Genomic DNA, 12,676 nt, shown 5'->3' with positions numbered 1-12,676 from the left:
TCGCGCTCCGGCCGGCGCGCAGTGACGGCGCAACCCTTCGGCCCCGCCCCCAGGAGTGGCGCGGGCGGAGCAGAAGCGGAAGTGGCCGCGTCCCCGCCCGGCGAGCTCGGAGGGGCGGCAGCCTCGGCTGCGGCGCGCGCAGCGGCTTGCGAGTGAACGCACGTGTAGGCGCGCGCATAAAAGTAGTCACGCTTTGAGCCCCCCCCCCCCGCCTCTGCCTCAAGTCAAGTCCTGTAACAGCCTCCCCGCTACCCGAGGGTGTCGGACTGCAACTCCCATCGCCACCAGTCGACCAAAGGCAGCACAAGAAGGCAGTGCTGGCCGGCTGGGTTGGTGCAAAGAGCCCCTTGCCTAGTCCTGTGGTTTGATGGCAACATGCCTTTGGGAAGTCCGTGGACGGCATGAGGGCAGTAGGCCTCGCCGTTGTTGTACCCCTTACTGATCATTCGTCGAGATGCTGGTTTCAAACATGGAGGCAAACTTTAGTTGTAACAGCTAATTAATTATGGTCTTGCCAGCCAGCAAGTCATTTTGGCCAATCTAGGCTTCGTTGGTACACTTTAGAATCTCAGCACAGTCTGATTGGTGGGAGAAACAGGACTCCAAAAAGTACAGAGCAAGACCCCAGCATCTGTAGCAGTCCTCTCTCTTGCCACTCACAGGGTAGAATGCTGCTGACCACCACCATGACAGGCAAGCATGCTTGGCACCAATCTCGCCTTGCTACAAACCCCTTTCTGCCCATCCCTCCGCTACTCACGAAAACCACTTTACCAGCCATGGAAACATTGCAGTGCCCTCCAGTGCAGGCAGCAAAAGCTCAGAAACAGCACTCAGCCATCACAGCACAAGCCTTATATTGTATACATTAATCATTATCATTTGTATTTAAAGTATCACATAAAGAGTCCATGGGGTTGACATGACTTCGTGACTAGCCTAACATAACCACACAAAGAGAATGCGGGACTGGTTTCACGTCACATAATGCAGTGTGAAGAAAGCTCCACTGAGAAGAGAGAACACATAGCTTGCCCTAGTACAAGGCCCCAACAGGCCCAGGCAACAAAAGAAGACAGAGCAGCTTTCCCACAAAAGCAATCCTTGTAGCCCACTGTAGAGAGCACGGGGTTGGGAAACTGGAAAGGTGAATTCAAACCTCACTGTGGGTAATGGAACAATGAGACCTTGCCCTGCACACCTGCAGGAGCACATGCAATAGGAAACATAGCATATGTGGATGCCATATCCTAGCTGCCTACCCACAGGCCCAGACTTGCAACCCTGCTGATGTTTGGTCTGATCCAGCAGGACATTTCTTATGTACTAAATGGCTAGAGAAACGGGAGCCCTGCTAGGGCCATCCCTTAGCAATCTCACCCATGAGTCTTTTCTTTCAGAACCCATTCTGTCCCTAATGCTGTTTGTCTCACACACGTGCTGTGGTTACTAAGGGTAAGCAGAGAAGGATTCCTTCCACCCTGATCTAATTCAATTTATTTTCAGATTGTCTTCACTGACTGGGGTGGGGAAGTGGGGGCTGGGACATGCTATGGCCAGTGACTCATCTCTGGGGAGTGAGAAGGAGAAAGTATTTTGACAGTCAGCAGAGGGATAGACAAGGAGGTTCACTGAGCTTATAACCAGCAGCACTGACCAATCAGAAAGTCAGTTTGGCCACAACGTGGGAATGCACCAGAACGGAACCTTACTAGAGCCTTTCTCTGGCACATACTTAGCACAATAGTGCATAGGCCTCCCCTTGTCCAGCGCCACACCAGAATCTGCAGACTGTCGCAGAAGTGGAGATGGATGCAGTGAAGTTAGATGTGTCTCCAGGGGCCAGAAGGGGCTACCAGGGACTAACTGGGGTGTTCTCTTTTCTTTATCTTCTCCCCACCACCCTCAGCCCTCCCTCCAGAATGCTCCAGCGTGCCTCTTTTGGCAGAGGATCCTGTAGGTGTACAGGTATCAGGAACAAGGAGATCTACATGAGCAGATCTACAGTAAGGGCAGGGTGGGGAGAGGTGTGGGTGGATATGCTTAGATGTTGGCTCAACAAGCAACTGGTCTGCCTTGTCACCATAACCCTATTAATCTTCTCCTCATCAGCAACAACCTGTTTATATAAGAAAATTAACAGTGTTTTATTACTTTGGAAAATCAACAACAACAAGAACAACAACAAGAAGAACAATAACAATGGATCCAAAAGGATTCTAGTAAGAGAAAAGCAGGGAGGGTATAATTTGTTATTCTTCAGTGGAGAGGAAGCCATGTGACTTCACTGAAGCAAGAAGAGTGTGTACGGAGATCAGGTGTGTTACGACGATAACCATATCGACCATTGTACCCTTGTACAGGCTTTGCATCCATCAAGTACACATGATGACCAGCCACTTGCTGTGGCGAATGGCCTGTACAGAAAGAAATTCTGGTTACTATCCAGATTACATAAAAAGTCAGAAATGCACAAAAGTCATGTCAGGAATCTCTTGTTTCCTAGAACTGGAAAGAGAAAAAAATTGTAGTAATTGTGTTTGGAGCAGATAAATTGCTTACTGGACACCTCTAAGCAGAGGTCGTAGCTTAAAGAAATTTTATAGAACGTGCCAACCAAGTAAAAGCAAGCAGACGGTCTACTGCACATGCTTTTCCTGTTTCATCTGAAATTGGGCAGCATCTAGAGCAGTCATCCCCAACCTCACAACCTTCAGGTGTGTTGCACTAAATCTGACCATGATGACTGAGCATGATGGAAGTTGTAGTCCTGACACAATATGGAGGGCACCAGATTGAGGAAGGCTGATCTAAAGTGAGACAACTGCCATATATCATACTACATATTCCATGTAGCAAACATACTAATTAGAAACAAATCAATTTAGGGCACTGAACAAATCTTTGCAACTCAGCACTGTAAAGAAAACATTAAAAGACAAGAGCATTGACTTCTATGAATATGGAGTGAGTTGTCTCCTCTGTGGTTGGATGCCTGGGGCTCAAAGATGATTTCTTTATTTCTCATAGCACACTACCTGTTTTCCTGATACACACCAGCCATCCAGATTACTTCTTTTAGGATATTCCATTCTGTCCTCTTAACCCATTTTTCTTCCACCCTCAAGCAACGTGTGGCTACTGAGCATGCTCAGCCTTTGTGAGGCTGGTTTTGGGGGGAAGGAAGGTTTTTTCTGCCAAAGATTTCTTCTACTTCAACAAAACTTGAAGTTGACCCAAGCCTCTTATTTACCTCCTACTTGTTTATTAGTAAAGGTAAAGGTTTCCCCTTGACATTACGTCCAGTCATGCCTGACTCCAGGGGGCGGTGCTCATCTCCATTTCCTAGCCGAGGGAGCCAGTGTTTGTCTGCAGTCAGTCTCCGTGGTCATGAGGCTGGCATGACTAAACACCTAAGTGCACAGAACGCTGTTTACCTTCCCACCAAAGTGGTACCTTTTTATCTACTTGCATTTGCATGCTTTCGAACTGCAAGGTTGGCAGGAGCTGGGACAGAGCAACGGGAACTCACCCTGTTGTGCAGATTCAAACTGGCAACCTTTCGATCAACCAGCACAGCAGCACAGCGGTTTAAACCACTGCGCCACCTGCAGTCCCTGTTTATTAGTAAGCCAGGCTTTATTTTTTTAGTTATTTATATTTATCCTGCTTCTCAGCACAAAAACCTCCTTGAGAAGCTGACCATCAATCAGCAAAAAAGTCAGTCCTTGCTTAAAGTCTGGACAGACACACCACACCAGGAAAAGGGGATGGGGAGACAAGAGGAAACTACTGGGGCAGGTGGGATAGCCCTGTTCCCTCCCTCATCTCCCGGGAAGGATATTCCCTTTTGCTGCTTCAGTTGCCCTCACTCCTTCTCTCCAACAGGGCAGCTGATGTCCTTTGGCCCTGTGGAAGGGTGGATGGTCGAGCTGGAGCAGGCCTTGCGGAAAGGCCCCCCATCCAGGGCTCCCTCCTCAGCTGTCCTTGTCAGCCATCACTCCAGCAGGCTGTGGGGCGAGGTGAGGAAGAGAGTGAGACCCTTCAGCCAGCCTGCAGATGGCCTTGGTCACGAAGCCTCCACCTCGCTCAGCTGTCATCACCAGTGGCGCTTCCAGGAGAGGGCACCAAGGGAGACAAGTTGCTTTTTTCTCACATATCACAGCTTTACAGACTAGGTCTGAGGGCAACAGCTGTTTTATGTAATTGATGACAGGCAGGGCTTTTTTTGTCATGGAATGCACCAGAACGGCATTCCGGCACCTTTTTTTCCAATGGATTTTACGAAGTGATTCTGAATCATAGCAGCTCAGCAGCAAACATCATTAACATAGTGCCTGCGGGCTGCTGTTGCGTCTGCTGTCTGATAGTGAGCTGCTCTCTCGGCTTGGGATGCTCCGCTGTGTGTGTGGTCGCACACTTAATGCCAGTGACGTGAGTTCTGGCACTTTTTTTTTTTTTTTTTACAAAAAAAGCACTGATAGGTCAGCCATTCTGGGAGCCTTTTTGGCTTAAGAGGGGTAAACAACACAATACCCCAACTGCATTTCAATGAAAATATTTCCTTTGTCCGCTCCTGTGTTCTTCCTGCCTCCTTTCCCCACAGGCAGGGTGGAGTGGAGGGGCAGCCTAAACTGGAGGAGGCCTTTGTCTGCTCATGTTTCCCTCACGCCTTCCTTAGCCACACAGCCATAACTTTGCTCCTGAGGGCTAAATCACACAGGCAATGTGTCACTGATCTTAGCTAGCAATGTACTGAAACAGGACAATTGGCTTGTTTGAGTTTGATGGAATTTCTACCTGCTTCCAAATGGATGATCAGGAGCAGGATGAGCTGGGTTCTTTTGCACAGACTTTAATCTCTAAGATGAGCAGTGATTTGTGCACACACACATGGTAATGACATTTGTACAAATAATCACCCCCAAACCATGGGACCCGAGCATGACTTGGGCAAAATCAGTCAACTTGTACAAATTGCAATTCTGCACAAAGGTGATAGAGCACAAATTGAGCTAGAGTCATGTGGTTCCAGGGTGCTTATCTGTACAAACTTCATTACTATTTTTAAAATATCTGCAAATTGAGGTCAATCTTAGAAATGGAAGTCTATGCATTGGCTTGACTTGCACCATGGCAAGTTGATGGCAGAGTAGGGCCAACAAAGCAGAATTGAGGTGGGGGGGATGTGAAAATCAGATTCTTCACACATACCTAATTTAAGCATTTGGGAGGGGGGGGTTATGTCTACCTTTGTGTAAACAGCACAATTGCAGCCAGCTAGGGAGGTGTAAACCGGCCTGCTCATCCATGTCCCCTCACTAGGAACTGAGCCTCAGACCCTCCAAGGATGCCTGCCACTGCTCTAAGGGATTGTGGGGCAATTGTTCCAAGGGAAAAAATGACCTAAACATAAAAAAAAAGGCTCACTAGAGCATTATGCATACCAGCTCCTGCCCAGTTTCTCCTGTTCAAGTATCTTTGTCCTGGCCCATAGATATGGAAATAGTCCACTATCCAGCCATCCCGAGAGGTTCCTCCACGCGTCTGTGAGGAGGAGGAGGAAAAAACAAAGCTAGTTAATTCAGCTTAACATTTTAGCATCAGAGTGAGAGTACTATAGAAAGCACAGTTCTTACCTTCCCCTTAGTAAAAAATTTTTAGTTTTCAGAGTGGTAGCCATTTCAGTTTCTTGTAGCAAATACAACAAAAACTCTTGCAGTATCCTAAATACAAACAAATTAATTATAGTCTGCCTCATCATTGCATGATGTTATCCTACATAGGCAGGCGTGCGTGTGTGTGTGTGTGTGTGTGTGTGACATAGTGTTGAGAAAGAAAGGGGCAGTTGTTCTTGGCATGGATGGTGAAGCCTGAGAAGAGAGACCTACAGACGTAGAGATGGCAGAGGAGGGAGGCCTTATCTCAAGACTGCTGTCTCCAGCTCTTCGGGCAGACCCTGGGAGCCAGCAAGGTCTGGAAGTGTCAGCAGAAGATGGAAGATGTGCCAGATGAATGGAGGAGAACTAATGTCTCTATCTTCAGAAAGGTCAAAAGGAAGATTCCTGGAATTAGCATACCACTTAGTCTAACATCAATCTCTGGGAAAATTCTGGAACAGATAGTAAGTCGGGCAGTCTGTAAGCACCTTGAAGACAATGGAGTAATTACTGGAAGTCAGAATGGATTTATCAAGAACAAGTCTTGCCAAACTAATCTGTTCTCATTTTTTTATTAGGTAGCCTCCCTTGTGGATTGTGGAAATGCTGTGGGCGTAACACATTTTGACTTCAGCAAAGCTTTTGATAAAGTGCTCCAGGACATTCTGATCAACAAGCTAGCTAAAAATGGCCTAGATGGAACAAATATCAGGTGAATCCATAGCTGACTACAGCACTGGACTCAGAGAGTGCTTCTCAATGGCACTTTCTTAGACTGCGGAGAGGTAATGAGAGGGGTGCTGTAGGACTGAGTCTTGTGAACAGTGTTCTACATTTTTATCATTGACTTGGATGGGGAGATACAGAGAGTGCAGATCAAATTTGCAGATTGCACAAAATTGGAGGGGATAGCTAATAACATGGAAGACAGAAAGAAGATGCAAGGTGATCTTTATTGGGCTGGAGCACTCAGCTGATACCAACAGAATGAAATTCAATAGGGACAAATGCCAAATTCTCTATCTAGGAAAAAGGAACCAAATATACAATTGCAAAATGGGGACAATACTATGAGCATTGTCGATCACAAGGTGAATAACACAACATGATGTGGTTGTAAAAAAGGGGGGGGATGCTATTTTGGTCTGCATTAATTGCTTCCAAATAATGTGAGGTGCTACTTCCCATCTATTTGGCACTACTTAGGCCCCAACTTGATACTGTGCCTAGTTCTGGGCACCACACTTCAAGAAGGCTGTAGATAAGCTGGAGGGGTTCATAGGAGAGTGATAAGGATGATCAGGATCTGAAAACAAAGCCCTGTGAGGAAAGACTGAAAAAACTGGGCATGTTTAGCCTGGAGAAGAAAAGATTGAGAGAGCTATGATAGCATTCTTCCAGTACTGGAAAAGTGGTCACATGGGCAGGTGGGGGAATCTCTTCTCAGTCATGCAGTGCATGGAGTTATGGGTTGAAGTTACATGAAACCAGATTCCACCTGGAGATCAGAAAAACTTCCTGACTTTTAGAACAGTAACAGGCTGGAGCCAATTGCTTAGGGAAGTTGTGGGCTCTCCCACATTGGAGGCAATGAAGAGGCAGTTAGACAGACAATTCTCAGAGATGCTTATACTTGGAGTCTTGCATTGAACGGAGCGGGGGAGGGGGGTTGGACTCAATGACCATATAGGTCCCTTCCTACTCTACTGTGATTCTATGAAAACATTTATGCAAGTGTTGAAGAGGAAAGTAATAGCATGCCAAAACAAGACATGCTGATAATCATAGGTGACTGGAAGGCAAAAAGTAGGAAACAAAGTAGAATAAACTGTTGTGGGAGGATTTGGTCAAGGGGCCAGAAACGAAGCAGGGGAATGACTCATGGAATTCTGTGAAGCCAGCAATCTGTTTATCACAAGCAGGTATGTTAGGCAACTGATCAGATGACAGTACAGATGGACATCACAGATGGCCATGCAGAAATCAAATATACTATTTAACCGGAAGAGCTATCAAAGTTGTACATGTAGTCCCTGGGTTACAAACTTCTGGGTTACAAACAACCTGTACTTGCAAACACACAGACTTCCATAAAGCCTACATGAATATCTCTCGCAAAAGCTGTGAGGGTCTCTAGGAAACTACACAACACATTTGGAGATGCATCATCAGTGGTCGCATAGTTCCCTAGAGATAGTTATGGCTATGAACTACATAATTTATTTGGTGATGTATCTCTCAGTGACCACGTAGTTCCCTAGAGATAGTCATGGAAACTCATTTCCTTAGCACATGTTTTCGCCTTCTCCAATGAGCTGTTCAACATCTTACACAACATATTTGGCCCCTTTTCCACATAAGTCTTGTGCTCCATAAGGAACTGGAACTGGAAGCTCAACAAATTGAAATTTAATTGACTAATGAATAAGCATTCAGGCAGCTCTGTCCCTGTACACAGACCCATTGAGATTAATTCACCATGGATTAAAGTGTTTTGAATGTAATAAGCAGGCACTGGACTATATTGCCCTAGCAACCCATTATCAGAGAACTTCAGAAGATATTGAGACTGTTAAGTCACTTTTAAAGAGCCATGTTGTTTTCTACTGGGTTTACATTAAAATTAAAGACAATGAAGCTCAAAGATTAAGCCAGGTATAAAAGGCAAGTTATGACAGTTTTTCAATACTGTATACCTACACACTCATACAGATTCTCTTTCTCTCTCTCTCCAGCACTGATAATTACCTTATTATTACTGTATTATTATCATTATTACAATGTGGTGTTGTGTTTAAGATGTTTTAGTGAATATGGAAGTGTTTCCTAAGTGTTTTATATTCATGGAAAGGTACAATATATACATATACTAGAACAAACATTTGGCTTACACATATGATCCAACTTACATACAAATCTGACTTAAGGATGTTCTCTGGAATGGAACTTATTCTTAACCTGGGGACTACTTGTATATTCTTACTATACAGAATATTCTTAATATCAGGATTCAGAATAAAGCTGAAAAAGAGCACTAACAGAAGCAGAGTACCAAAATACAATAACATTCCTGAAGAATTTAAGGCTACAGAAATAATAGATTTATATCACTCAACTCAACTGCAAATCAAAAGAACTGTGGACTGAAACCAGAGGCATTATTAAGGAAGAATGTAAAAAAGATGATTGCTGTAGCAAAAATTTAAAATACCCTAGATGGGTGATAAAAGAAACACTATTGCTAAGGACGGACAAGAGGCAAAAGCAAAAGATAACAGAAATAAGGTCAGAATCCTGAGTGCGATGTTTTAGCAATCATCACATAGAGTCTAAAATAACTAATGACAGTGCAAAGAAACAGGGAAAAACAACAAAAGTAAAAACAAGAGACCTTTTCCAGAAGATCCAAGAAATCAAAGGGAAATTCAAGCCTAGATTAGCAATGCTGAAAGGCAAAGAGAGGAACACAATGTCTGACCAGAGGAAAATAAAGAGAAGGTGGAAAAATATACAGAACAGTACAGGAGATATGAAAGGATGACAGAGTCTTTCAAAGAGGAATCTTGTGAGGAATTACTACAATATTAGAAAGCACATTTTGAATGAACAAAGTACCTGGAATAGATAGGGTATCAATAGTAATATTCCAAGCTGTAGCAAACCCTAACAAGAATATACCAACACATATGGAAAACAAAAGAATGCCCAACAGCCTGAAAACATTCAATATATATTCCAAGAAAGGAGATGCAAAAAGAGTACAACAACTGCAAGACCATTGCACTAATTTCTTGTGCAAGCAAAGTTATGATCAAGGTGCTGCAACAAAGAATTTTACCCCATATGGAGCAAGAAAAGCCTGATGTTCCAGTTGGATTCTGAAAAGGAAGGGGCACTCGAGATCATATTTGCAAATATATGTTGGCTTCTCGGGTGCACCAAAGATTTTCAGAAGAAAATCAGCTGATGCTTCATATTCTGCAACAAAGTCATTGACTATGTGGGTCAGAAGAAGCTATGGAAGGTCCTGAAATAAATGTGTGCACCTCAGCACTTGATTGTTCTGTACTGTGGACAAGAAGCTACTGTTATGGCAGAATATGGAGAAATAGAATGGTTTCCTATAGGTAAAAGCATCAAGCAAAGGTGAATTTTATTCCCTATCTGTGCAATCTTTATACAGAACATAGCATAAGGAAAGCTGGATTACAATCAGAGAAAGAATTGAAAATTGGCAGAAGACACATAAATAAGATACATAGATGATACCACATTACTGGCAGAAAGCAGCAATGACTTGAAACGACTCCTGATGAAAGTTTAAGAAAAAACTGCAAAAGCTGAACTGCAGCTGAATATCTTGAAAACAAAAATGACTTTACAGCTTTAAGAAGAAATTGAAATTATGAAAGATTTTGCATACCTTACATCAATCATCGATTCAAACAGGGACTGCAGGCAATAAATTATAAGACTGAAGCTGGGAAAGGAAACAGTGAAGGAACTAGAAAAGATTATCAAGTGTTAGGGCTTTTCACTGATGACCTACAGTATTGTATTTCCAATCACTATGTATAGATATGGAAACTGGACAGATATGAAGGCTGACAGGAAAAAAATTATGTGTTTGAAACATGGAGCTGGTGGAGAGCTTTGTGAATACCTTGGACCAGCAGAAAGACGAACAAGTAGGTCCTAGGTCAAATCAAGCCAAATCAATCCAGAACTTTCCCTGGAGGTGAACATGACAAAACTGAAACTATCATACTTTGGTACATCATGAGAAGGCAAGATTCATTGGAAAAGACAAACATGTTTGAGAAAGTTGAAGGCAAATGAAGAGGAAGGCCAAACTGACTCCATAAAGGAAGCCTGTAGCCTTGAATTTACAAGAGCCAAGCAGGGCAGTGAAGGACAGTGTGTTTTGGATAGTGTTCATTCATAGGATTGCCATAAGTCAGAGACAACTTGACAGCAGAGAAAAATGAGAATGGAGAAGGGGGAGATCAGAGAAAAATAAAATGCAGGACAGGCAATGAACATTACTTAAAGGCAAAATAACCACCATTGATAATTGTCACTATAAATATATTTACTACAGATCTCTAAAACTGACTGTTCTATGCATTGTTTTATTCTTTGATTTCACTCCTATCCATCCCCCCTCCAATCATATATGCCTATGATGAATTGTGTACTGTGCCGTATGCCATACATTTGTTAATTTTAAGGTGACACATTTTTTTTTTCTTAAACAGGTTCAGTTACATTCAAGGTAGAAATACGGGAGAGAGGGGTTCTTTCTAATTCTTTCTTTCTTTCTTTCTTTCTAGTTTTTCCCATTTCCAAATATGTTCTTTGATAATTGAATTGAAGTAATGGGTGGTATGTACCGTGAGGTCATAGACACAGCTATGACATCAAGCAGTGGAAACCAAAACATTCCAAGAAAAGAAAGAATACTGAAATACTGAAAGAAAAATGTGCTCACAATCAAGTGCCATCCTGGAATTTGTGCATTAATGTGGTAATTAATTAATTGCCAACATGAGTCTAACCCATGTAACACTCTGGTACACACCCTTTCTGAGCATCCATGTGCCATGTGAAAAGGTATTTTGAAAGGATGTACTTGTGCTAGACTTTGTGGATTAGCATAATTTGGTGTTAATTATATTTTCCCACATAATTACTTTGTCTTTTCATATGTTCTGCATGAATTGGATTCCAGCTGGACACTATGTGATAGGTTAGAAAAGTAAATAAAATCAAGATGTAGAAGAATTTCTTTAAAACATATTTTTCTTTTGCTAGCAGAAAGCTATTTTAATGCCTCCTGAACACCCTAGACAAGAAATTAAACAGAACTGAATCAGGACCAACAGACTTTGCTAGCCAAATTCCTAAGACAGGAACCTCTGTAACTAAGTACTTCATGCACTTGCCTAGTCAGCACACACTCTGCTGTGCATCCTTTTATAAAAGTAAATTGGAAGATACATCAGCTCACTCTACACCTGCTATCACACCCCATCATGGACTTGCTATTCAGGAGCTATCAGCCTCACAGAAGAATTGTTTCCCTAGCAAGGCAGCTAGAATTGAGGGAGTGACAGTAATGTAGCCAAGGAATGTGCAGCAATGATGTGAGGAAGAATTAGGCCCCATTGAAAAAATTACGTGAGCCTCAGGCAGTTCATGGACTGCAAACTGAGGACAAGATTTGATAGGCTATCATCTTTTAGGAGCACAAACCACTTGAGTTCCTGTGATTAGCTGCTGTACAATTTCCATCTCAGTCTCCAGACGTGATTACCTGGCCTGTCTTTTTCAACACTGACTTGACCACTGGGGATGAAAAGTAGCTGGCAGCGTGGATGTCCAGCTGAGCGTTATAAGGAGGCAATGCAGACCACAGTTTGGGCAAGATGTTGGTATAACTTCCAGCGATGGTGTCCACTGCCACACCATCAAGGATAAATTCCTTCTGTCTCTGCAGGCATCCTCTTGTAACACAAGTCATGTTTGGTAGAGACAAGAGAAAAATGTCACCTACTGAACCAACCTCCCTTTCCCACTGCCACCCTAGCAACTCTCTTTATTGCCTTACCACACAGTCACTATGATGCTATCAGCAACCATTGTTCCATTAACAACCAAGAAAAGCAGTTCTACCATATAGTAGAAGCCCTCTTTATTCACCTGGAATTAAGTAGATGAATTTCATTTTGTGTTTGTGCGTTGCAGGGTAGAGGGGAGAATATCCCACTGTGACTAAAAAATCTTCTATTCTTCCATCCTCATTATCAGTGATAAAACTACAAAAGCAAGTAAGGGCAGAGCTAGATGTTTTCCTCTACTCTTTCCCAAAAAACTTCTAGACAAAATAATATTCTTATGGTTTCAAGTCTTCTCCTTTATCTTCCTCTATTTATTCCCTCAGTCCTGATCTCTTCACGCTTTCCTATTGATTATAGCACCAACAGGATTTTAAAACCTATGTCATATATAAAAAC

The 12,676-nt window shown here is 43.1% G+C and overlaps 1 protein-coding gene across 1 annotated transcript; it reads right to left on the bottom strand.

Moving 5' to 3' along the window:
* Positions 1-2,259: 2,259 nt before the first annotated feature.
* Positions 2,260-12,183, bottom strand: CUNH17orf98 (chromosome unknown C17orf98 homolog). Its single transcript, XM_044418762.1, has 3 exons — positions 11,977-12,183; positions 5,448-5,547; positions 2,260-2,417 (listed from the first exon to the last, which is right to left on the bottom strand). Exons 1-3 carry the CDS (start codon positions 12,181-12,183, stop codon positions 2,260-2,262), a joined length of 465 nt encoding a protein of 154 aa, XP_044274697.1.
* Between the last annotated feature and the right edge of the window lie 493 nt (positions 12,184-12,676).

The sequence above is a fragment of the Varanus komodoensis genome, unplaced genomic scaffold (genome assembly GCF_004798865.1).
Source record: "Varanus komodoensis strain SLA01 unplaced genomic scaffold, ASM479886v1 scaffold92, whole genome shotgun sequence".
NCBI lineage: Eukaryota > Metazoa > Chordata > Lepidosauria > Squamata > Varanidae > Varanus > Varanus komodoensis.
This window is presented reverse-complemented; position numbering and strand designations above follow the sequence as displayed.